Source organism: Lytechinus variegatus, chromosome 2 (assembly GCF_018143015.1).
Source record: "Lytechinus variegatus isolate NC3 chromosome 2, Lvar_3.0, whole genome shotgun sequence".
Taxonomy (NCBI): domain Eukaryota; kingdom Metazoa; phylum Echinodermata; class Echinoidea; order Temnopleuroida; family Toxopneustidae; genus Lytechinus; species Lytechinus variegatus.
The window spans coordinates 56,120,271-56,148,247 of record NC_054741.1 but is presented as its reverse complement, the minus strand read 5'-3'; the positions used below and the strand labels follow the sequence as shown (position 1 = coordinate 56,148,247).

Here is a 27,977-nt window from a genome sequence, read left to right as displayed (position 1 = left end):
CAATACGTTTCTTAAAATGAGTGCTGTTCACACAATATAATCATCCTACCATCAACTTGGATATACTCTACTGAAGACAAATACCAGAATAGCCAACAAAAGCAGGATGCGATGAAATGTGAGCATCACCCTTATAGGCTGTAGAACTTGAGACTCCTATCCATACTGGATGATGCTAAGAATGAAGAGTGCTGCCCAAAGCGTACTCCAGTAGTCGTGCTGGTGTGATCTACAAACACAAAAATACATGAATGGAACGTGGTTATAATGCCCATTTAGTTATTTACTTTTTTATTCATGTACTTATTATCACATCTACTGGTAAGTTCTAATACACCGATAAATTGCAAATATGAAAACAGTTATCAACTTATCAGATTTATTTTAGTTCTATTTCACATCGAAGTACACTCTCATATAGAAAGGAATGATTTTAGAAACAGTTTTGTATACCATCCGCACTATTGCCTTTATAATGGTCAGATATGACGGGTCCAATGAAGTTTTGAGGTGTCCAAGCAGCATTAGATTTCTGATGCAACATCTGTGACAAAGAATCATGTTAATACGACTACCGTTCTCTTATTTTGTATCTCGTTTGCAGGCTTGCATAGGATTTTGTCAAGATGCAATTCTAGAAGGCAGCACCCTTCAGTTCCACAGGAGAAAGCAATGTTTTCAATATGTTTGCATTTATTTAAATATTGTTGTTGATTCTCATTCTGATGAAACCAGGACATCTAATTCATTTACTCTCCACCATGGGATTTGTACATTAACCGTATCATCAACAGCAACTGCTACAATTCTACAATTTTATTCTTCACCAATCCAACGTGTGATTTTCAGTAGCTTGTAACAGAAACAAGCAAATGCAAGTGACGTGTGATACACATAATATTCAAAGACGAGGTGAAGCCTACGATGGAGATTAGCTGAATCGCGGCTGAGTACAACCAGCTGACTTTGAAAAACAAGAAAAACATACGAGCTGTAAACAAGGTACTCGTATGTACACATCTGATTGGTCACTAGATCGGAACTAGCCTAATTTCAAGCTAGCATGTCTAGACTTCCCAAAAGTTCTAAATCACTCCTAGTAAGAATGGCTCTAATTCACAAAGATGGCGCTATATAAATGCTTATTATTATTATTATTCAATTCAATTCAATTTCTATTTTAATAATATACATGTACATTTTTACTTTGTAAATATGATATTAGTCTTCGGACTTTTGTCATGTACCATTTTCACAATAAAACCAGAATTGAATTGAATTGAATTGAAAAAAGGTGGTTTTAAAAACCCACGGTTGAGTCCATGGTTTATGCAGATTTCCTGTATAAATTACACTTAATTTACCACGTATATCAAAAAATGTCCAATGCTGATGCATGCTTTTGTCACAGTGCACCAATTGACGAAGATTTGTCAGCAGCAGAAGTTAGCAACAATTCTCCTTCTTTTTTTTCTTCAAATTCTGTTTAGTAAAATTTCATGCATTGTAATACACTAATTTATACACAATTTACATTTTTGTTAAATTCTAATTAATGGGGCCTGAATGTTCTGGTGGGTGTTTCATAAAGCACTTTGTACGTTACAATGACTCTAATGGATGACTGGTGATCCTTTCATAGGCGCTAAATCAATGAAAACTAAGTGTGCATAATTTGCAAGAAAGAATCAATGGCTGTTCGTTTAGCCACTCATAACAGCTTTAATAAAACACCAACCCGGTCAGACAAAGGTTTGGTGAGGGAAACAATTGCCAGTTCAGCATAGTGCCACATTTGTTTTAAAAGTAATACTTGTATGTGATACACCCCTATTGCCTTGGTTATCCATGCTATTTTATTCATGAGTCCACTCTTCAAACAGAGGACTCGGGAGTAAAATAGCGTACTCAACCATGGCAACAGGCGTCAATTTGGCGTACTTTGAAGAAAGCGCTCAACAGCATTGGACATTTTTAAATATACGCGGTAAATAAGCATAATTCATACAGGAAATTTGCATAAACCATGGGTTCAACTGGTGGTTTTAAAAACCACCTTTGTGAATTGGGGCCATAGAGTTTTACTCTATTGCACTACTTTAAATTCTATTCCTCAGTTTGATGATCATATCATCGGTATATCTGAATGAAGTTGATTCATACCTGTAAAGACGGCTAGCTCCTGCCATTGTTTACAGAGGAACACACGTAGATCAGTGCCTGCTACGGCTAGGTAGGAACCGCTCTGGTCAAAGGTCAATGATTTGATCTAAAGATATTAAAGATAAGATGGGATAAGAAAATACAGATAAGATCAAATAAGATGGTAGGCATAATGAAACATAAGATATCACAAAATAAAAAGCAGACAAGATCATCAGCTCGTGTCAAATGAACATGAGAGAAATCATTTTTAAAAATATTGATTCATTAAAACACATCATAGATGGACTTACAGCTGAACTTGAACAATGAGAATGAGCAATACATTCAAGGTGGTGGTTTTAACAGATAACCACATAACTACTTACCGAAACTATATATTGATTTTTTAAGAGTAGAAAATTTAAATGAAATTTCATGACAGAATATAAAAAGGACACACAAGCTTGTAACCTGATAAATCATCAGGAAGGTTGAATAGCTTGTATACAGCCTGTATTACCCAAATTTTGATCAATTTTCATGAGGAAAGTTTAGGGTAGTAACCATTACTTAAAATGACAAATATTCATTCTTGTAAAACTAATGCATTAGCCAACTTTAGAAAACAACAAATGATCCTTGACTTGCTTTTGATGACCCATTGGTGTTTCATTGATGGGGTTTTAAAACATCATCATATTTGAAAATTTGGAGGACAGCTCAGGAAAAGCTTGATTTTAGAGACATAAATGTAAGTAGCAATGTTATTTTTGCCTGAAAGGATTTTTCTATAGGAATCAGGAGACTATCATCAGACAACAGGGCGATGCCACCATTGTCATAATTCTAGAATATGGCTTTTCAGAGTTGCCTTCAAAATAAAAAAAAATTGTGATACACGTACAGTAGACTCCATCGACCTTCCACACGTCGAATAATTGCCTTAACTCAGAGCGTTATCTCGGGCCAGAATATGCATAACATGCTTTTATAATTTCTTCCAAGTCAAAATTCACCGAGTCAAACATAATTCTCTGGTCCCAAAAGATTTGACCTATGTAGAGTGAGTCACCTGCATAAACTTTTTAACACCCCAGCAATACATGTAACTTGAAGAAATAACCTTTATTATCCTGTTTTCATACTTTTACAATATCATTTTCCCAATCATCTGAAAGTAAAATATAGCCGAAATCCACAAAGCTAATATATATTTTTTTTTATTACATGGGTTATCTAATAAAAGTTAAGTACCAGTAATATTGACAAATCTCCCATGGGAAACCACTCTACATGGACAGAAAAGGATACATATCAACTTGACTAGGAAATATCAGATCCCAAGACAAGCCACTTAAAATGATTGATGGGAGCAAAATAATGATACTGATAAGTTCAAATGTACATGTGATAAAGAAACACAGATATCTGATATGGAAATATAAATAACTGATACCTGTATGAAAATATAGATTTCTGAAATAGAAAGATATTTGGCGTGAAAATTTACACTACCAGTCAAACTTCTTTGACTCACTGTTACCTGTTATAACCAAAGAATAAATTCGGTCCCCTGAATCTATTGCTCTCTGGGGCCCGTTTCTCAATACCTGGACAAGTTAGTCATATCTTTATCCACCAACCACGGAGTTAGTTCCAATCTTACTAAACCTGTTTCACAAAAGGCTTCCTAACTGGAATACCTTGATATCGATACTATCGGTAAAAAGAGTAGACGAGACGTAGCCTTAGTAACAAAATAGTATAATTTTCAAAAAGAAAAATCATGACAAAATTGCAAATATTGTGATGAATTGGGAAATAGATCTTTTCAAAATAATAGAAGAGGAGAATTATGGATCTTACATACTCAGACCATAAAGAATGGAGCATTCAATTGCTGAGAAAATTAAATTATGAATAATTCATTTCATGACTAAAAATAACTTGTGGAAGTTGAGATGGGTACCCCCGGGATATCCATTTTAATAGTTTACGAAAGTAAACCATTACGGTTTTCTTTGTAAAAAGATCATAATTATACAGTCAAACGTCATCAAAATAAAGTTTAACGAAACATTTTTTTAATCTTTGATACAGAAACATACGATATAGTTTACAAATTATATGCACAAATTAAAGATAGAATTTATCAACCTGTTAATAGGGGTCTGAAAACATCAAATACAAGTCCAGTTATGGATGGCCTGACGTGGTAGAATCTTTATCAAACAAATTATTTCACTATTTCAAAATAAATGGTTTTGGTGTTTTACCAACTGTTTTTATAGTGTCTTTGTATTACAATTATCATTGAATGCATCATCCCACTTGTTTTGTGATGTATTACAACCTCTATGATTGATTACGTAAGATTATAATTTTAAAACTGCTAGGCACTTTTGCATGTCATAGTATACCCACGTGATGCCACTACGTCATTGAGAAAGAAGTTATGACAGTTTCGGAGGTGTCATAAATATTTAGTGAGGTTGTTGTACCCGATCTTGGTAAAGAGGGCTTCGTGAAACGGTTAGCGGACAAGTAGCTCACTATCTCCGATTTAGTCAAGAAGTTAGACGGTGTTGAGAAACGGGCCCCTGGTTTTAACAGGTAATAGTGAGTCAAAGAATTGTGACTGGTAGTGTAAATATGAATATAATGTTTCTCTTTATTGTGTGCAGAAAATTAAAGGATTCCATTCCAAACAGGATCTAGTCTGATGGTTTTGAATTCCAAGCCTCCCGGTTGTTGGACCGACGCTCTACCAACTCCTATGAATACAGGCCTTAGAGAAAAACTCTTTTATTTTGAGAGAACTGTCTTTAAAGATAATTTCTAATGAGAACAGTGCAAACAGGAGAGTAGTGCCTAACAATCTACCTAACTACTCACTTTGCCATTTGAGATAAACACTTGTTACGGTGATCTCATTTTGACCAGGCATAAATATATCCATTCCAGGGGCTTGCTCAGATAATCATATGCAAGTCCTAGATGCATGCTTCTGCTTTACAAAACATATTTGATTGTAACTTTTTCCACAACAAGCCGAAAGTCTGCTTTCATTCAAACTTTAATTACTCTGTTTTTCTCAATATTCGCCTTTCCCCACTAATCATTTCATTACCAAGATCGGATCACCCTTCAAAAAAAAAAACAAAGACAGAGCTGACCTCGTAGTTGTCATCCAGGGTGATGTTCTTGAAGTTCTTGAGCTTACGCAAATCCCAGAGTTTGACAATGGCGTCATCGGCTGCCGTAGCCAGGTAGTAACCGTTTTCTGAGAAGGCCAGAGCGGTGACGGGACCGGAATGACCAGGGAAGTTGGCAACGTTGGTGCATTCTTTGAGATCCCAGATCTTGATGACGCTGTCAGCGGTTCCAGTCCCAAAGATAAGACCGTCGGGATGGAACTGAGCACAGGTCAGAGCTGGGATTTTAGCAACACACACATACTCAAAATTAATAACCCCACTACAAATTTCACTAATGCATTGTTCAAAAGTTTTTAAAAGAATCAATCATTTGATCCCAAGCAGGTTTTTGAGAAAACTATACAACAGTAACGTGTAAAAATCAACGACATCAATTATTTTTAACCTCATCATCAATAATGTTTTTTTCAGTCGGCACTATTTTCTGACAAAATCAATATTCAATAAACATTTTAAAATTATAGCAAATCTTAAAATCTTTAAAAAGTCTTGAAATCCATATTTCATTTCCGAAATAGACACCAGAAATGAAATACTCAGAAAATTTGTTTTGCCCAATTGATCATGGGCTGGTAGCTGCTGTGCAGCGCCAGATCAATGAGGCTCTATACCTTTAATTGTTGAATGCCAAACAGGGCAGCAGCAACTCCCATCTTTTAACGTCTTTTGGTCTGATGCAGCCAGGGTTCGAACCCCGACCTCCTGGTCATTAATAAATACATTAATTTACTCAAATCTAAAGGAAATGAAAGCAGAAAACTGCAATGTTTTGCAAGTTTCGCCCATCTTACCATGGCCGACAGAATCATCAGAGACTTTGGTGAGGACACGTCCTGTTGCTATGTCAGAGAATGCCCAGTGACGATCCTCGGAACAGCTGAGTAGGAAGTCTCCAGTGGCATGGAGACTGAGACCGGTCACAGCGGCATCGTGAGCGCGTACAACCTGGGTGCAAGATGCATTCTGGGTAAGCCATATACGGATGGTAGCATCAGGCGAAGAGGTGAAGACAACATCCTGTCAGCGGAAAAAATAAATGTGGAAAATGGTGAAAGACCTGTGCAAAGCCAAATTAAAGTAACTTAGGCAGCGGTGCAAAAACAATAGCAATAGATTGATAGTAAAAGAAAAACAAAATCATAAATATCTCATTTGAGCGTTGTGGCCCAGTGGATTAGTCTTCAGACTTTGAAACAGAGGGTCGTGGGTTCGAATCCCAGCCATGGCGTAATTTCCTTCAGCAAGAAACTGATTCACAATGTGCTGCACTCAACCCAGGTGAGGTAAATGGGTACCGGTAGGAAGTAATTCCTTAAAAAGCTGTGTGCGCTATGAACGCCTAGCTTAGCCGGGTAATATAGGAGCGCCTTGAGCACCTAACAAGGTGGATATGTGCGCAATATAAATACCCTATATTATTATTATTAATTTCAAATGGACTGCTGGAGGATGTTTCACAAAGATTTTAAGTGTGACATAGATTCGCACTTAAATTCTCAGTTGCGAGCAGTAGGCTATATAATGCATCGTCTCATTCCTCTAATCATGCAAAGAGGACATTCACTTTAAGTCTATTGTATCTTAATTAATTAATAAGGTTCCATGATATATATCCTGAGCGCATCAGCATTTAAGTATGACTTTAAGTCACACTTAACTCTTTGTGACCCCCCCCCCGGGTCTGCTTTATGTAACAGAAAGGTTGACTTGATATGATATAGCTGAACTGTCCTATCAATTGCAAATATGCAATTAATATTTGCAATTGATTGAAAATAATTTCTTGAAACACCCAACTCCTACACCTTCCTTGAGGAAGAAAAAATATGCACATATTATGTGATTGTAATTTCAAGTTAGCATCTCTGCATAAAGAATTGTTCCACTTTTACTTAACAGATTACATATTATTTCCGTCTTCATCAAGCCTATTTTGATGTATTGTTAATGCTTTGTTTTATGGCAAATGACAAAAAAAGATAAATTATATATACTGAAATGGGGGGGCTGCTTGTATATTACATAACAAATCAAAACATTGACAGTCCATAACTGGCTTTTTCTGATGGAATTTGTCAAACTTTCTCATCTTTTTCTCATTTCCCTTGCAATTCATACCTCTGTAGGATGGTAGATGACATTGTTGACCTTCTTAGTATGACCTTTCAAGATGGCCGTCACTTGCTCTGTATCCTTGTTGAATACCACAGCATTTCTATCGGCTCCTCCTGCAATGAAAATCAGAAATTGATGGCAAATCCAAGTGTGAATGATGGATGTGTAGTTCACCAAACCATCCTTTAACAGAGCTTTGACATGTTTTGATATTTATTTATTAATTTGAGAGTGACCGTCTTTTTTCTTCATTTTTGCTCATAATTTTCAGGACACGTATATTTGACAAACAAAACCTGCCTTGAGAAATGTAAAAATATTTCAATCAAAGGAGATATACAACATGATTTGATGGGCATCTTTATTTTGGTGATGGCGAGGGGAGGTTTAGTGTTTTGTTCATGATTTCCTGGGGTCTGTTGCATAAAAATTTTGTCACAAAAAAAAACTGTAGCAAATAAACAAAAACACTAGCAAACAAAATTATGCTATTGACAATAAAATATTTAAAACCGTGGCAAAAAAAAATTGCAAGAGTTTTCTTTCATGCAACAGGCCCCTGGACAGCCCCCCTCAAACAAACTTAATTTGGATGTGTTTCACAATAATTTGCAGATCCGAGAAAGAAAGTTAAAGGGGAATGAAACCTTTGGAACAAATAGACTTGTGTAGAAACAGAAAAATCAAAGAATAAGAATAAAGAAAGTTTGAGAAAAATCGGACAAATAATGAGAAAGTTATGAGCATTTTAATATTGCAATCACTAATGCTATGGAGATCCTCCCATTGGCAATGCGACAAGGATGTGTGATGTCACTGATGAACAACTTTCCCTTTGGTGGACTATAAAATACCCTCAAAATGTCTCTTTTTGATTTTTCTAATGATGATACAAACTCTTTATCCATGATGTATTCTTAAAAAATATGTAATACATGCCCTCATGTAGAAAGAACACATGATCTATGGATAGATGTGATAAAAGAGGCAATTCAAGTGAAATATATACTAAAGTAATTAGGAGAGTTGTTCACAAGTGACATCACACATCTTTATTGCATTGCCAATTTGCTATCTCCATAGCATTAGTGATCGCAATATTCAAATGCTCATAACTTTCTCATTATTTGTCCGATTTTTCTCTAACTTTTGTTGATCTATTTCTTTGATTTTTCTGTTTACACCAGTGTTGTAGTGCCTTGATGCTCGGCCTTGGCCTTAAGGTGCCTTAAGGCCTATTTTTTCAAAGCCTTGGCCTTGAACATTCAAGCCTTGGCCTTGAGAGGGCCTTGGCCTTGAGGATTTTGAGCCTTGAAATTTCAAGGCATTTTCAAGGCATTTTCAAGGCTTTTTCAAGGCATTTTGTATTTTGTACTTTCATTTGTTTTATATAAGTAATTATAAATGTTTCAATTGTTCTGTATATTTAATGACACTAATGGTCAAAACTACCAGTTACCAGTAACAGTAGCAACAGCAGTAAGTGTACTAGCTGTGTCATCGATTGTAATTGTTAAATCATCATTATTAAGAATTATCATCACATTGTAACAAAGAAAACAGCAGTGATGAAAAATAACTATTAATTGGTAATGTGTTGTAATCATGACTAATGATGATAATGACAATATTAATAATAATGACAGTGATAATGATTATGATCAAGATTATAGTGCTTTGATGAAAGGAATAATTCTGACAGATCTGACTGCAATTTTGACAACTTTCATACTTTAAACATAGCTAACTCTAAGGAATGATTTATAACAAGGTTGATTTCTATTCCATTAGGATTTTCCTTGTATTATTTTCTTTAGCCAACAAGAATGATTTAAGTCTTAATTATATTCTGAAAAGATTTGGAAAACTTGAACACAGACTTTAATTTTGTTATATCCAAATTGGCTATGTCAATGGCATGATGAGCCAAAAATTTAGAGGGGCCAAGCATGGCATATAGAACAAAATTTCTGCCAAAAAAGTTGAAAGCGATTGAAGCGAGCGAGCGAACAAAATTTGTCACCCTCTTGCTATAAAAAAAGCCTTTTTTTGAAAGATTGTGACAGTATGTATTGAAAATAATATCAAATTTACTCCACATTTTCCTTTCCTTTATCCCCCTATTTTAAGTTTATTCTTGGTGGTGGAACTTCTCCCTCTCTCTCATTTTTTTTTGGGGGGGTCTGATATATTTCTAAACAGACAAGAAAGAGGAATGGGAAGAGAGAGAGAGAGAGGATAAGGGAGAGAAATATGTAAGGGGGTAAGAAAGATGGGCATGGCTGGTTAGGCAGAAAATACTGCAAAATTAGTTAATGATAGGCAGCATATCTTTTCTAAATTGTAAGGAGAAACATGTAAGGGCGTAAGAAAGATGGGGGTGGCTGCTAAGGCAGATCATACTGCAGAATTAGTTAATAATGATAGGCAGTACATCTTTTCTAAATTGTATACATTTTGTTTTGGGTCTAGTGTCTCAGATTGACAAAACAAAGGGGAAAAAATTCAATGAAATAACATATTTGTTTTTGTGTCAATGTGGGTTCAAGAAATAATGATTAATTAAAATAATGATATATGATTAATAATTATTAATATTATTAATAATTATTAATAATTAAATGTTTCAGGAAATAATCAACTAAGGGTATGGGGTGCACCCCATTTATTTTGTATCCTTTTGAATATAACTTTATTTTGTAAGTATTCTTTATTCTGTTTTTTTAGGTAAAATAGGTGTAGAAGATACAAGAAATGAGAATTGAAATTTGAAAGTGGTTGTAAGCAGAAAAAACATGAAAACTGGCAAGAATCCTAAAAATGACACATTTTCAAGTCAGCATTTGAAAATTTCAGCTTGCGCTCTGTGCTCTCTTGTCCCCCCCCCCCCCAAAAAAAAAAAAATCCTGTAGGAAAAAATGCCTCTTTTTCCAAAGTCAAAAATGCCTTTTTCAGAATGATTTTGCCCTTTTTCAAAAAGAAATACCTTCTTTAACAGTAAAAATAATACATTTTATTTTAGGTTTAAAAATCACAAATTTTGAATCATGCTTACATCAGTTATTGTTTAGTACAGTACTACATGTAATCCTGTTCATGGTTACAAAAATGTATAGAATGGTGTTTTCTGGTTGGGATATCACAAATTTTTGGCTCGCTTTCTGCACTTGCATCAATTATTTAACTCATTCTATTCCTGTTTACACACAAAACATGCTTAGAATGTCCAGTTTTTAGGTTGGAATATCACAATTTTTTTAGCTCGCACTTTGTGCTCGCATTACTTTGATTGGTGAGTTATGTATCCTATTAAAAATGCAGTCCTTAAATGCTTCCTTTTCTGATCTGTACATTATCTAGCGTTATTTCTTTAATTAGATACACATCTTTTTCATGATTACAAAAACAGCTCAGAATATTTAATTTTCATGTCTTATTACACATGTCCAGAAGTTTGAGATCGTGGTTCTTACCGGCAACATCACGCAACAGTGATTTAGTGATTTAACAGTCATTAAACTCATAATTGACCAACAATCGAGTTTTACAACTTCAGAATTGATTTTCTTTTCAAAACTGCTTGCTCGCTACACTCTCTCGCTGAGAAGTAAAACCTAAATCAAAATAACTATCTTATCAATAAGAAATAAATTTAAAAAGGCTTTGCTCAACTTAATTTCTACAAAACAAACAACTACTTCACGCAGTTGATAATCTCATTTTGAAAATACATGTATCTGTTAGCACCAAAAATTCCCATTTTGGTATATAAGTGCCTTTTTGGCTCTGAACCACCCCCCCAAAAAAAAATATTATATATAATATATTATGTCTAAATCTAACATGAAATTATTTTTGTTTTAAATGTACAATGGTGAAATTCTTTATTCGCTCAGTCCGCTCGCTCACATACACTTTTGCCATGTGTGATGTCTAGCGGCCTAAGCATTGTTAGCTCATTGTTCTGTATATCGTAAGTTTGAAATGCCTTGGCCTTGGCCTTAGCCTTGAGGTTTTCAGGCCTTGGCCTTGGCCTTGGGTTTCCATGCCTTGGCCTCAGCCTTGGGTATTGAAGCCTTGGCCTTGGGTATTAAAGCCTTGGCCTTAGCCTTGGCCTTGGAGGTTTGAGCCTTGACTACAACACTGGTTTTCACACAAGCTATCTTGTTCCAATGGTTTCATTCTCCTTTAAGAGATGGGGGGGGGACTTCTTCTTCTTTTGAGTAATCTGCTTCCTTCAAACTTCAAGAACCTTAAAGCATCTGATAGGTGGCACAAATCACTTCTTTCTTTTGATGCGCCACAAGCATCTTCTCAAGATAGAGCCGGCCTATTACGAATATTCATATCATTATTACAATTAATTACAGATCAATGTAATGCTTATATTTACTGAATGACTTTGATCTACATGCAAAATGATAAATTCACACCGATGTTATTTTCCTTTTTATAGCAAGTTTTGGAGGGTTATTTGTTAAAAGTTATCCTCTTAGTTCAAATATTCATTAGGCCCTGTTACAGTAGGGATTCCAACCTTGCAAATAAAGTAATTGCTGGAAGATGAAAGAATTGTATTTTCTTAAAACAATTCTAAAGAAGGAGTACAAAGTACTGTAAAAAAAAGTTGTGTTAGTGAACTTACCAGTGAGAACCTTGGAGGTATCAGCCGCCTGTAAATCAAGCGCCAGAATACCAGGAATACTGGCACTGTGTAGACCCTAAATAATCAAAGAATAGGTAGACATTTAATGAACAGCTATCTCTCTTTAGAAAGTATACAAGTGAGTTATTGACAAAGGACCTTTGTTCAATTCCGTAATTTTCTACAGAAATAATCCATACCTCCACTATTCATGTACATTTATATATATAAATTGTTCTATTTTTCTGCTACATAGTAACTCCTGTAGGAACTCGACAGGACAGCTTTCTTTTTCTTTGCTAGTGAACACCAAGCTGGTTTATATCCAGTTACATGAAAACCATTTTGAAGTTTTAGTCAATCTGGCATAGTGCCTGGCCTTATAGACGACAGAATTTGCTCTCTGGTCTTTTTATCAAAGAGGAGACAATGGCAGAGCGGGAATACGAACTCGCAACTGTACAACTATGAGTCCAATGCTCCAATGATTAGACCACACAACCCGTGTAAATCTATCTATTACAAACATTCCTAAATTGTGCAGAGGATGAGAAAGTAAATCATTATTTTGAATTTAAAGGTAACAATTATTTCATTAGAAAGTCTTTAAAATTAAGGATAAATGCCACCATATAAAGAATATATCTAGTTCTGCTACATTGAAATTAACAGAGCTGCCAAGTTGTATTTTGCATTTTCAGTATTCTTATCCCCAAAATCAGTATTTTGACCAAAAAATCTGTATTTTTACCATGAGATAAATATGCATGCATAATGGCAAAGTTCGATCACTTCTTACATTATTTTGCGCCCCACACCGTCGCACACGAGATCGAAAGCTTCAGTCTAGATTTTGGTTGTTCCGCTGAACTGCGTTGGCTGACTCACCAATACATAGACTGAAGAATTTGGAGGCCCGTACGTACAGACAACGTATTAGCAGTAACGTTAGATCTAACATTCGACGGTAACCTGGTTTTTTCCGATCGTTTTTTGCACATAAAATCATAAAATATCACATTATGAAAAAGAAATTGCATCCATATTTACGGAAAAATGTATGAAATTCAGAAATATCGTACCTTAGACCGCAGTTACGGCTAATTCGTTTCAAATTATGATCGAAACATCGTCATCTTCGATCCTTCCGTCGGTCAACGTAAGTTGCCATCTTGGATGACGTCATCATCCTTACAGACGTATTTACCAGTCGCAAAATATCGCGATTTGAGCCGCTGCTTTGCGCTTGTAAACTACGTGCGTGCGCTCGGAACTTGTCACCCGCATTGATTCGCCAGGATATCGAAAATTCTAATCGGAAAGCCTTGATGAAAGCATAACTCATTGAACGTAGAGGGCAGCAACACACGGAATACCTTTTCTTCTGTAATTTGTTTTTTCCCGTATTTTATCATGGAAAAGCGTACTGCCGTATTTTAAATTGATTTCCGTATGAAATACGGAAAAATCGTACTACTTGGCAGCTCTGACTTAACTTATCTTTGTGAAATCATGTATTACCTGAAAACCGATAATTCTGATGATCACTAATACAAAAAGGCATGTATGGGCATTTTCACAGAAACTAATTACACGGCACAATTTTACACACTGTGTAACGTCAGTTACCATCAAAATGCCCATATGGGAAAATCTTTAAATATATTTTGGATAAATGCTGTCATTTTATAGAATTCCATGCTTATTTTGCTCATTTCTTAGCTATTAAACTCTTTTCCAGAGCCATTTGGCACATATTTTTTATTTATACATATAAACACTTAGGTTTCATTTTATTGGATTCGGTTCTAACTCATTTTGCGACCCTTACCACAACTGGTATTCATCTTTAGAAAACTTACAGGATGAGAAGCTCTCGGTCTGTAGTTCCTGATGTCCTCAGATGGAGCCAGCTCATCTGGAACCTTCTTGCCTCGCTTCTTACGCTCAGCGGTGAGAACATTGGCTCGCTCTTGCAACTGGGATGGAGGAAATTCAAATGTCCAGAGAATTACAAAGTTAATGAAAATAAGTTAGATATATAAATAAAACAGACACATCTTGAAGAAACTGAATTGACTTTCAGAAGAAAATTATTTGCATTCAAATTTATTTTGCTGTAATCTAGTATTAATTGCCTGTTATATACATGGTACTGTTCCATAAAAGAAACTTTCTGAAATAACATATATAAATTGGAAAAATCATGCTACAATAAAATTCAATATCTACAATCAACCTTCCCCAACTGGTCGGTGAGATTTATTCTTTTAGCACTTAGCAACTTTCTGCTTATGTGTTGCATGAAAATAATTCCATTATTCGACAAAACAAGTGAAAAAATGAAAACATAAAGGGTGTAAATGATATGAATGTATAAAAAAAATACTTAATGGATGGAGATACTTTTCCAGGCCTTAAATTTTTACATTTTAGGACAATTTAAAAATAGCACAAAAATTATCCATGGCCAGTGAAAAGGTCTCTGAGGCATATCAATATAGGGTATCCATGGCCATTGCCTTGGATTAATTTAATCCCTGCATTTATTTCAAACAGAAATGTAGAGCGCACATGCCACAATTTTTCCCCATCCTTGAACATGCATCCAAAATCTAAAGGACAAATATTTACCCACTGACCTTGGGCTCTTGCATTTAGGAAATAAATTACTTGTACATGTTCTCAGGGCAGCAAGCTACTCTTGAATGTTTTAAGGAAAATTTAAGCCGATCTCACATTGTGCAATCCGATACATTATTTTTTAATAAATCACATTTTGCATTACATGTGAAAGTTCCAAAAAGAAAAATCACTTTATTTGAAGTTAGTACAAATGTTAGGAATAAGGAAATCATAATTTTGCTTTCCAGCAAGCTCTGTTGTCGAAGCAGATTCCCAATCGGCTTCAAGTCGCAGCCGATGATGACGTCATTATGATTTGGAATTGAATTTGCTATTTTTCCTACATTGAGGCTCGAACTACACTGAATTTTATTTCAGAAGTCCTACAACTATTCTGACCTCGAATCGCTAAGATTTTACTGATTGGAATGTTCATGTCAAATTTTATTATGATTTCTTTGAAAATCGGATTGTAACAATCGCATAGTGTGAGCTGGGCTTTGGGCAAATGCCACACCCACCTTAAATAGCATTTTCATATTCTATCCAGCTTTCCTTACCTGGTGGGTGTTTCATAAAGCTGTTTGTAAACTTATACACAACTTTACGCATGACTGGTACATGTTCTTAGGTGCCAGGTCAGCTACTTCATATAGCCACAAAAGAGTCACCAGTCTTAGGTTAAGTCATTTGTATTGTAACTTACAAACAGCTTTATGAAATGCCAACCTGGAATGAAACATTTTTGGTCGGGAAGCATAATTACACAGTTTCCCCACGATCATTATTTTCATATCTAATTTTCAAAAATTAATCCTAAATGATGATTCATATTACACATTGTGTGTAAAAATCTTCCATGAACAAAATGAATGAGTTACATCACAGTCAGCTATCTCACCTTCTGTATGATGTCTTCAGTCATGCCAACTGGGCCAGCTTCAGCAGCTTCCATGGGTTCAGGTACAGGTTGAACAGCCACAGCAGCAGGCATGGCAGCACCTGGTACGATTCCTGGAGCTGCCTGGGGCTTCAGAGTAGCCAAAGCTATAATCACAAGGAGTAAGAGAGGATCAATATGCATGTAGATATCAAGTTTATATCATTGAAAAACAAATATTTAGCAGAGATCATAATGTCAGACTATGTGAATATGTCTATATTTTAGCAAGCAATATGAATTATATTATGGTCAGCTTTCATCCAAAATAATAGACCAATCAGGTGCATATTTTGGAAATTGCCTTCTCCCAACTCATCCACCAACCACATGGTCTACTTTCATTCGGTCTAATGCCATTCCATCCATCAACATTTTGTCTAACAACCATTAGGTCCAATAACCATTTGGTCCAATCATCACTTCATCTAATTACCATTTCGTCAATGACCATTTTGTCTCACAACCAGTTGGTCTAATATCCTCTTCATTTTCATTCATTTTGCACAATTAACACTTAATCCAATTAGACCAAATGGTATATGGACTAAATGGCTATTGGATCAACTGGTTATTAGACAAGTGGAATGCCTCTGGCCGTCTCACCTGCATCACGCGATTCCAAATAGCAGCATTGCTGACTTTGGAAACTACTATTACTCGCACAAGATGTTCAGTGATACTTGGCTACTATTATTTCCACATTTTATGAACTAGACCAATAAACTTACAGAGATAGGATGGTAATTCAACAAATACCCCCAACGTGGCCAAAATTCATTGACCTCACATGACCTTTGACCTTGATCATGTGACCTGAAACTTGCACAGGATATTAAGTGATACTTTATTACTCTTATGTCCAAGTTTCAAAAGTCAGATCAATAAACTTGCAAAGTTATGATGGTAATTCAACAGATACCCCCATTATGGCCAAAGTTCATTGACCTTTGACCTTGGTCACGTGACCTAAAATGCGCACAGGATGTTCAGTGATACTTGATTACTCTTATGTCCAAGTTTTATGAACTAGACCAACATACTTTCAAAGTTATGATGGTAATTCAACAAATACCCCCAATTCGGCCAAAGTTTATTGACCCTAAATGACCTTTGACCTTGATCATGTGACCTGAAACTTGCACAGGATGTCCAGTGATACTTGATTACTCTTATGTCCAAGTTTTATGAACTAGACCAACATACTTTCAAAGTTATGATGGTAATTCAACAAATACCCCCAATTCGGCCAAAGTTCATTGACCCCAAATGACCTTTGACCTTGGTCATGTGACGTGAAACTCATGCAGGATGTTTGGTGATACTTGATTAACCTTATGTCCAAGTTTAATGACCTAGGTCCATATATTTCCTAAGTTATGATGACATTTCAAAAACTTAACCTCAGGTTAAGATTTTGATGTTGATTCCCCCAACATGGTCTAAGTTCATTGACCCTAAATGACCTTTGACCTTGGTCATGTGACATGAAACTCTAATAGGATGTTCAGTAATACTTGATTAACCTTATGGCCAAGTTTCATGAACTAGGTCCATATACTTTCTAAGTTATGTCATTTCAAAAACTTAACCTCAGGTTAAGATTTGATGTTGACGCCACCGCTGCCGTCGCCGTCGAAAAAGCGGCGCCTAGTCTCACTCTGCTACGCAGGTGAGACAACAAAATGGTTAGTGGACAAATTGCAACTGCCCATATGGATAATGGACGAAATGATAGTAGATGAGTTGGCAATTGGACGGATTGGCAATAAACTAATTGAAAATAAACCCATATTTTAGGCCAAGCCATGTCAGAAATTTTATTCGCTTATTCCAATGGTGTCCTATTACGAAAGATGGCTCATAGCTGTCAGAAATTCCTTCCCCAATACAAATAAATAAATGTTCTGCTTTCCTGGGATACCCGATTTCGCTGTGTACAATATTCTACATGGAGAACAAAGCGCTTACCTTCACGAGCAGCTGTAACCTCTTTGGTGAGCCTGGCAATGACACGGCAGGCTGCATCGTGCTGATAGAGGGCGTGAGACAACTCCTGACGGGCCGTCTGAAGCTGCTGGCGGAGTGTAAAGCTGTGCAACATGCAAGCATCCCATTCATCCTGGAGGAGTTTGAGGATCGCAGGGATACTGGTTGCTGTAGGAGGTCTAGGTTTCACCAATGGATTCACTAGGTGGGGGAAAGAAACATATTTTAGTACAAAAATGATAAACAATGTGACTTAAAACGTCAATCCACTTTGCATAGTGGCAAAATATACATGATGTATGCATGTATTCCATCATTATGCTCTGGCGACATCTGCTGTACATTGGCATCTGCACATAATAATAATACTCAATATTTATAACGCGCTTTTCCCAAATGGCCCAAAGCGCTTACAATTTCAATTAACATATTTATACAAACAAAAATCAGGATATATTATAATGAAAGCAATTGCCTAGAACAATCTTAAAGGACTTGATTGTTGGGGATTGTCTTATTGTGAGAGGGAGCTTGTTCCATTCCATTGAGGACGCAACGGTGAACGTTTTATCTCCAGTCTGTTTCCTTTTTGTTGGATATGTTAATTTAAATGGGTCTTCAGGAGAAGTAACTTAAAAATAATACGTTGTCTAATCGGGAGCCAGTGTAAATTATATAACAGGGATTCAGGAGGTGTGTCACAGCGGACTTCGAAAATAATACGGGCAGCCCAATTCTGGATTCTCAATTAGTCTTTTCTCAAAGACTCGACCTGACGCTGGTGATACAACAGGAACCTCACATCAATATAGTCTTAGAAAACTCACTCCTACGTTTACACAAAACTTATAATCCTCACATCAAGTTAACAAAAACAGCCTGAGACCACAATTTCAACACAAAGCAAAAGTCTCATCAAACAACTCATTCCTACTGAAACCTTACTGTAACCTATACATCATTTTACATAAAAAGCCCTACTACAACTTCAACTCTAAGCTGAAGTGAAAATTAAAACAGGAGAAAAAGTAGAGTCACATGGTTTGCTGATCTGTAAGAACCCTCTTGAGAAATCTCAAAGATTTTACAGTAACTAACCTTTGACCTCGATCAGCTGATCTTCAGAAAGAGGTTCTCCATTGACAGGATCAGTGCCATTCTCGGAGATGAACTTCTCAATCAGTCTCTTCTCAAAAACTCGACCTGATGCTGGTGATACGACAGGAACCTCAGGCACCTCATTAGAGACTTAAAGAGATTATAAAAAAAATTGGTAACAGTGTGAAATTGATGGAGTTTTTTTAGGAAATTAGGATACAACCTAAAAAGAAAAAGAAAATTCTATTAAAATGTAGAAGGATGTTTGCTTGGAACAAAGGTGAAACGAAGACTTCAAAAAGGCTTTCTGTTGGATATAATAAAATGAAAGGCAATTCCTAGACCGATAAATAGGTCTATTTCTGTCAGAGATATGCTCCACTGAGACATCGTCTGGCTCCGCTCACCACCTTGGTAAGCTAATTGTATTTGATATAAATTTATCTTTATCATTTCTTGCTACCCCTACCCCCCCGTCAAAAAGCAAAATTTAGGAGTAATCGAGGAGGGTGCAAAATTGCACCCTTTTCTAAATAGACGCTGTAGTTAGGGCGTCGGTAGAGCTCCACCCCTACGAGCCCAATGGCCGTTATCCGTCTGTGTACGAGGACAAACAAAAAAAATCAGAAAATGTTGAAAAACTCTGACGAAACAGATTTATCTGTCCAGCCAATGCCTTATCTTCACATAACGAATTGTAGCATCGTCAAAATTTACAATAACTTAGGTTACTACAGGTTTGTACAGAAGAATCTACATTGTAAACTTAGCTCAAATCCAACTCGATTTCAACCTGATTTATCTCCCAAATGCAAAAAAATCTGCTCAAATCTGTTGATAATTTGAAGATTTTGAAAGCTCTTCCCATGTTTGGCCACATTCTTAATTCATTTCAGGGTTTGCTTTTTGATAAATGTCAGCTTTTTATTGTTGAAACTTGAATAGTTACTGTGTGTGGTTGTGAAATATCAGCATGGAACAGTCTAGACCAAAAGCTTCGGTCTCTGTTATCTTGGTTGTTCAGCTGAACTCTGTTGGCTTCACTCACCAAACACAGAGACCGAAGTTCTAGCGCGATCTGTACAGAGGACTCAATGGCCATATATTTATGTACTAGTTCGGGTAAAACAGGGAAGTGAAGTTGTGCGACAGACGAGGTAAGTCACTGTTTTTGTTCCTTTTAACTTGATTTTTTCCCCTTTTTTTGGCAATTAATGCCAAGAGGGAATATTAATTTGCATTTTGGTCGCATTAATTTTAAAAAGTTTGATTCATTAAAGACAAAATTGAAGAGCCCTTACAGGGAGATTTTGCATTGTAAGTCCCCTAATGGTGGCTGCACGATAGCGAGCCATCTGTGTACGAGGAGAAATTTAAAAAATAATTAAAAAAAAAAAACTCCTTGAAACAGACAGCTACCAGCTGTCTAGGAACAGTCCTGTCAAGGGCTATGTGAATCTATAGAATTTGTTTTATCCTTTCAGATGTTGCATGATTCAGATGTTAAGCACTCATTCAATGAACAAGGTTATGATATAACCTTGTTCTCAGTTACATCCCCATGTGTGGCAAAATAATGGTGGCAATGTTTGGCTTAATTTCTCTTTTTATATGGGACAAATGCTTGATTTTCTTACACTGTCAGTTTTCATTACAGCTATTTATCATATAACTTGGCACTTATGTAAATTTAATTCTTTAAATTATTTTTTCTTAATTAAAAATAGAGATTGAAAAATGAAAATTTTCTTGCCATATTACTTTCCACCAATAGAGGGCGTACACAAAAATATGCCCAAAATTCAAGTTTTTGAGCGCTCTGGTGAATAAAAAAATTATTCCCAAGTTACTCATGGAAAATACATTGCAATTGTATGGAAATTAGTAATTTTGGTCACAAAAGTGACATTTTAAAGACCCTGATCGGTATAAAAACAATCATATATCAAAAGAAAGGTAATGATTCATAGAATACAAATGTACCAAAAAAATATTACACGTATCTCCTTCCATTTCTTAAAAAATTAAATAAAAATCAAAGAAACTTCTCCTCCAAAGTACGCTTCGATTGAGCACCTCCAAGTTGCCTGGAAATGATGATGTCACGTTGTGTCTGGAGGGTTGTGATTCCATAGGTTTGTGTACAAAAGCATTGGGTGTTTTCTTCCATTTCCATGTTATGAATCCATTTTTTTTTTCGTTTTCAGATGAAAATGGCACTCAAACTTATTCACTGTTCAAATTGATGTAAACCTACAACTATTCACTACCTTTTTTGTGAATTTTTTTGGCTCTAATTGGGCCTAAATTGCTATGTCAGGAAAAGTTGTTATACATAATCTATGCAGATAGAATTGAAATATGCACCAAATAAGCAGGAAATAAAATAGGCAAAAACTAGTTCAAAACGGTAGATTTCATAAATTCAAGCTTGTGGGAAAAAATATAAGTGATATCCCTCTGTGATAGAAGTGAAGAGAATGAAATGCGTTATCTGAAAAGCAAAAAAAATCACCCAGTTTTTCTGTGTACAAACCTATGGAATCACGAGGCCTCTTACACAACATGACATCACGGTCTCGAGGCAGGTGAAAAGCACAATAAAGCCTATTTTCTAAGCAGGGTTCGAAGCCTGATAATTGAAAAATTTTTAAGCAAAATACTCAGCTGGGAAGCGGTGAAAATGCATAAAGCATATATTGCTGTATTTAGTAGCTTATAAGCTTTCGATTGGTATATAATTTGTCAATTTCATTTTTGGGTCCGTCTGGGTCTTTAATGATTTTTCAATGTGTGTGTTTATGTACAGCATTGGCATACCATAGTCCTACCTGTAGATTCCCCACAGGCAGGATGGTTGCAGTGAACAAGTGATGTTAAGCCTTATAGGTCAAGTCTACCTCAGAAAAATGTCAATAGCGAAAAATCAGACAAGCATAATGCTGAATATTTTAACGAAAATCTTATATGACATTTTAAAATTTTGCTTATGTCATACAAACTAGTTATCTGCACAATTTAGTCACATGCAAATGAGAGAATCGATGATGTCCCTCACTCAATATTTCTTTTTTGAATTATATATATTTCAATTTTTACAGATTTAACAATAAGGACCAAATTGACTAACCCATAAAATGTTAAACAAAGGTACAATTTCACATGTTCAGGGGGAAATAAAACCTTGTTTCACAGGACAATAAGAAAATTAGAAATATTTCATTATATTTCATATAATTAAATACAAAAGAAATAGTGAGTGATGCCATCACTCATCAGTTTCCTCATTTGCATATTGGCTGGGATGTGCATAACTGCCTGTATTTGTGAAATTAAGCAAAACTTTAAAATGTCATAACTTTCTTATTTTTTTTACATCTGATTTTGACACCATTCCCGAATTTGGCACTCCCCCAAATATCGGACATCTCAGCCAACAAATTGCAAATATATGTAGTAAATGCGTTGTTCTGAATGGACACACATAAAGCCGAACGAGGTCCGTTTGGTAAGTAAATAATTATATTTAGGCCTAGAATCTATATAGGCCTAGATTTAGATATCAAAATTATTGATATATATATGGGCACTTTACTCTCCCGTAAAACCAGAAAAGCGCTGGACATATTGATCTTGAAGGTGAAATGTGATTGAGAGACAGTGCTAAGATATTTTCGAACAATTACTGGTGGGGAAATTATCTCGAAGTCGGCCGGTGCGAAACTGCATTGGCGCCTAAACATCAACACGACCATACGTTAAAAAGCATTGATGGGACCGAGATAAAAACTACGACCGGCAACATGACCAAGAATCCAAAACATCGCATTCCCCACAATTTCCCATTCAAAGCAAACCGTATAACATCATTATTATCATACAAATCTAATAAATCAATCCAAAAGAATCCTTTAAAAATCTACGGAATCGGCTTGAGGACGGTGAAATAATTAAATAAAACATTTGCTTACTTGAACAAACTAACGCCATGTTGCAAAGCGTGAGAGTCTAGCCACTATCTAAATGTCACTGCGAGATGGCGGTCTACTGCTGTCTATTGATAACTCTGGCTATAACTGCTATAATCATAGAAATAAATATTATATTGGAAAAAAAAACTTGAAAAAAAAGAGAAAACCACAATCAAAAGAAAATTTCATCATTTATCCGAGTGAAGGAGTGAACAAATAACGATTCCTGGACTTGTTTCATTTTTCCCCTATGCTTTCCCCCCCTCTGCCCCTCCCCTCGGTCAGCTGCCCCTCTAGAAAGGAAAAAAACTTCGAACAAACTAGAAAAAAAGAAACGTTTCTTTAGAAAATTAATTAACTTTTATAATAAAAATAGATAAACTAAAACAAGACACCGGGCACATGATCATAGGACTGGTGAAAAGGGGCACACTGCAGAATAGGAATTTCACTTTGAAAAGAAAAAGAAGTAGCTAAAGAAATCATAGACGGGTCCAAGGGCAAATTAGCCCCTCCCCCCCCCCCATTAGCGGCGGCAATTGAAAAAAGAGAAAAAAAGGAAAGGAAGAGGACCGGAGAATGTTAAGGAGGAGAGGAGACAGAAAGGAAGAGAGATTATATGAGGAAGAAAGTAAAAACAATAAAATCGTTCATTTCATTATAGAGAGGGAAAATAACATTAACAACAACGAGTAGATGAAGAAAACATAAAGAATTTTTTTTTTCTTATAAGTTAAATTTCGGTTTCTTACTTGCCCGTTACACGCATACGGTGAACCAGTTTGATTTTTAGTGAGAACAACAGCTTTTCGTACGACATCGGCACATTTTACAATTAAGAAAGTATCACGTTTTTCACTTTGGGGATATTCCTATAAAGCTATATTTGTGTTTTTATTTAATATTGAAATATACACTCTTAAAACAGATTAGTCAAAATTGACTAGACCAGTAGTCAGCTGGGAGCAACAGTTTATATGGCAATCATTGATAGTCCATTCTGACATATATTCCAGTCAGAAATAACTCTGTTCTAGTAAAATATGACTAGTATAAGAGTTGCACCCAGCTGACCCTATTAATTAGTCATTTTTGACTGATTTGTTTTTAGAGTGTATATACTTGTAAATAAAAACTTTGAAAATTGCCAAAAATGACAGATGACATTTGGCTCTATCGAGTTTTTCTGTTTTCTGCATGTTTTTAGATTTACTTTTCCTCATTTATTTATTTTGGCCCGGGGGGCTGAAGTAGATAGATAATGAGAGAAGGAGGAAGGAATACTATTACGAGCGCCAGTTGTCTAGAGTAATTCAGAAGAAAGCAACCAATTTCAGCCAAGATTAAGTATTCATTTGTACATAGGCCTAATAATAATATAGGAAAATAACCCGGGGAGGGGGGGCAGTCAAATAAATTGCTGTACACACGCGTCACCAAGGAATTTCCAAACACCCCCTAAACGAGTTTTTCTCTGTGCTCAAAATTACCTCCTAAACAAGTTTTTCGCGGGCTTTATTTACACATTTTGCCCCCAAACAAGTTGTCGCCAATACGACCTCGGGGAAAATTAAAGCTTGGGGAAAAAATACCCTAAACACGTTTGGCTAGTCTTAGAAAAAAAGTTTTGGAGGAAAAACATACCCCAAAATACGTTTGACCCCGCGAATGACCATTGACTAGCCTTTCAAAACCACCCTTTTTCTTGAAAATCAGTGTTTTAGGAGTCCACGCTCGGACCGAGTCCAAAACTGAAAACACCCCTTTAAACGCGTTTTGGGGTCACGGGTGTGTACAGCAATATATTTGACTGCCCCCCTGCCCCGGGAGGAGGGGGGGGGGGGAAATAAGGCCTATCATAATTGTGAGTCATGTGCATAGGCCTACCTGAAAATTGTATGTACATTAGTCAAACTCATGAATGCTTTGTGGCTGAAAAAAAGCCCTATACCTAGGTACATTTTAAGACAAAATGAATATTGACAAAGTTATTTGATGTTTGATAAAATTCGGACATTAGACCGAAATGGACGTTAGAACATTTAGACAAAAAAATCTCATTGTTTCGAACTTCAAGGACTAGTTGATATGTAGCATTACCAGTGGAGGTATATAATCATACAAAGTTTCCCACACAAAAAAAAAACACAACAAAAAAGTATGTAAGTGAGAAATATTGTCAGGCAGTTAAAAATGCCAGAGACTAGCTCAAGTCTCCTCGTTCAACTAGCTAATTTATGCTTGAGTTAGTAAAAAATAATCTGAAGAGAAAAGATACCAAAAATCACTTGGCGGATAGGATTTTAGTTACAAAAAGAAAAGTAAATTTCTAAAAGGCAAGTTCTGTTTAGTTTGATACCTCAATGCAGAAAAGGAGCTGGGAAATAAACAAGTTCCTTTTAAAGTAAATCATTAAACATTGTTTTCACAATGGCTGATAGCCAACAAATTCAACAATCGCCTGTAAAACGTCTTCATTTTAAACATTGAACAAACTTGTGGATTATTATCATAATCAAGGGCGCCGGAAGCAGGGGGCAGGGGGGCACTTGCCCCCCCCCCCCAAATAAAATTTTTGGGGGCAAAACGAGATTTCCCCCCCCCCCCCCCAATGTGCCCCCCTGAAAGTAGAAAAATGATAAATTATTTAAGGACAAAAGTAAACGAAGGCACTTTTCTGCCTGATAATTGTCATTTCAATTGTCGAAAATGAAAAAAATTTGCCCCTGACGGGGCGAATACATTATCATAGTAAGCCTCGCGTCTTTTGACGAACAGTGTTCCTTTGATAAGCCCCTTTTCCATCTTATTACAGTGTGATAACATTCAACATTTTAATAAATACATTTCAGACTAAAAAATTGATAGTGGTCCACCAATGATTAGGTTGATAACTCTATGATGCTGGCTGTATCGTCTAACAAACGCGCGGTCGCCCAGAAACGCTCAGACCGGACCCGATATCACTAACGCGCGTGAACACTAGTTACTCGAGCAACATAATGGAATCTATGTCCCGGGGGGGGGGGGGGGGGGGGGGCACTTACATTGACGAGTGGATACCATGCGCGACCACAAAAAAAACACGTATAAAGGATGTCTTTTTCACGATATGGCACGTTACGTACGTAACGTGATAAGGGTGTCAAAAACACAAAAATAATGAAAAAAGGGTATCTATTTCGCTAGGAAAATTACGTGTTTTGGGTCGAATTTGTGGGGATGATAAAACAAAATTAAAATGTTTTATAAAGGATGTCCTTTTTGGCCCAACACTTCGTGTTTAGAGTCCGATTTGCTCAAGGTTTAGAAGGTGGGGGTCCGAACCAAATAAGGTAAAGCAGACGACCGAAGGACCCGTAACAACAAACATTCCTGTACTTGTTTAGGGGTTCATTTCAGAGAATATTTACTAAGAGTATCGTTTTGTTTCCAATACTTGTTAAGGGTAGGGTTTCACACGCCAATACTTGTTAAGGGGTGCATTTTCAGAATATGGAAATTACGTGTTTAGGGTGCTTTTCGAGACCCCATGGTCGCGCAAGGTATCCACTCGTGAATGGAAGTGCCCCCCCCCCCCCCCCCCGAGATCTATGTCATAGCTGTCAAGCCCAGAAACCATAACATCTCGAGAAACTTGTTTCAATTATTTCATTTTCAACTAAATATAAATTGAGTTGATAGTGATAACAAGACAGTGCCCTAAAGAAAATACCAAGGTCATTTCAACTCAATATTGGACATGTTATCAGAAAATTATACACAGAATAATCATGTGTAGAGGATTATAATTCATATTACGAAAATGGTGAATCCCACTCGAAAGCAACTTAGAAATAATGTTTAGACATGAAAAAATAAAATCATCTGTGAAAGTGTCACCTTAACCGGACTCATAATATCCGAGATATGAATAAAAATGTAAATAAAGAATATAAAAGAAAAAAATAAGCGTTACAGTACTGCTCAACTATAAAACAAAATCTTAAGATATTTTCACAGCCCCGTATTTTCCTCTATTCCTTTTCATTGGCATTATTGGAAAGCGTTTTGTCTGATATTATTTCAGCTCATATGATATAGCACTTATGTATTTTAGATTCCAAAACTTCTTCCCATTACCTGTTACTAATCAGATCGAGATGGCAGCTAGCTCTGGTTCATCCCAGCTTTTGTTATTCATGGACGTTTGCAAAAAAAAAAAAAAAATCCGGGAGTGGGTGGGGCTGCAAGACCTAAATTTTCGAAGAAACTTAAAAGCGAGGGGGCTTGTGATGGGGGAGCTTTTGCATTTTCTAGAATAAAATTGAAGGATTTCGTGCACAATTTTGGTGAATTTTGCTCTCTCGATCGGCGGCCCTCGGCTGCGTACAGTCATTTTGAAGGTCTATATTACATTGGTTTGAACAATTTCGTTTGCAATAAGGCTTGGAACTGCGACCCTGATCATGAAGAAACACCAGTCTGGGTCAGAAGAGGGGGTAAAAAAAAGGAGCAAAAGGAACTCCAATACTGTAATTCTCAAGAAATTTATTTTTGATTGCTCTTAGAAACGCAACTTTTATACTCCATTTTTACACAAAGTCCTTACCGTGGGGGGGGGGGTCCCACAGCCTCTCCCGCTCGATCGCTTCGGTATCTCACACTGTCAAAAATAATGTGCCCCCTTCGGGATTTTGCCCCCCCAAAACTGAAAGTGTTCCGGCGCGCCTGATCATAATTATGTATAGTAAAAAAAAAGACAAAAACCCACACATAGATTATTAGAACAAAGATTCTACATTCTTTTTTAAAAAGTATTTTGTATGGCTTCTTCCAGTGAATACAAACAAACTGACTTCATAACTTCCTAAATAATAGGCCTACATTATAGGTTTAACTTCATAACTAATACAAAATAAAATCGATATAACATCGTCCTATAGGCCCTACATTATTTATGAATAAATTCAATTGATCCATTCATTTTTCCAATTTACTGAAAGAAGTTAAGAAATCTGATACAAAAAGTGGAGGAAAAGGAAATAATAAACACACCGCACATCCCACACACGTACGAACTCCCGGGGGGGCCACTTACATTGACGAGTGGATACCATGCGCGACCAAAAAAACACGTAAAAAGGATGTCCTTTTCACGATAGGGCACGTTACGTACGTAACGTGATAAGGGTGTCAAAAACGCAAAAATAATGAAAAAAGGGTATCTATTTCGTTAGGAAAATTACGTG

General features: G+C 36.2%; 1 protein-coding gene across 1 annotated transcript; it reads right to left on the bottom strand.

Moving 5' to 3' along the window:
• Nucleotides 1–37: 37 nt before the first annotated feature.
• LOC121408429 (pre-mRNA-processing factor 19-like) lies at nucleotides 38–22,825 on the bottom strand. Its single transcript, XM_041599908.1, has 11 exons — nucleotides 22,747–22,825; nucleotides 18,776–18,925; nucleotides 17,660–17,878; nucleotides 15,650–15,795; nucleotides 13,986–14,102; nucleotides 12,124–12,199; nucleotides 7,482–7,591; nucleotides 6,155–6,380; nucleotides 5,322–5,578; nucleotides 2,164–2,269; nucleotides 38–229 (listed from the first exon to the last, which is right to left on the bottom strand). Exons 1-11 carry the CDS (start codon nucleotides 22,763–22,765, stop codon nucleotides 132–134), a joined length of 1,524 nt encoding a protein of 507 aa, XP_041455842.1. The 5' UTR covers nucleotides 22,766–22,825; the 3' UTR covers nucleotides 38–131.
• Nucleotides 22,826–27,977: the final 5,152 nt, after the last annotated feature.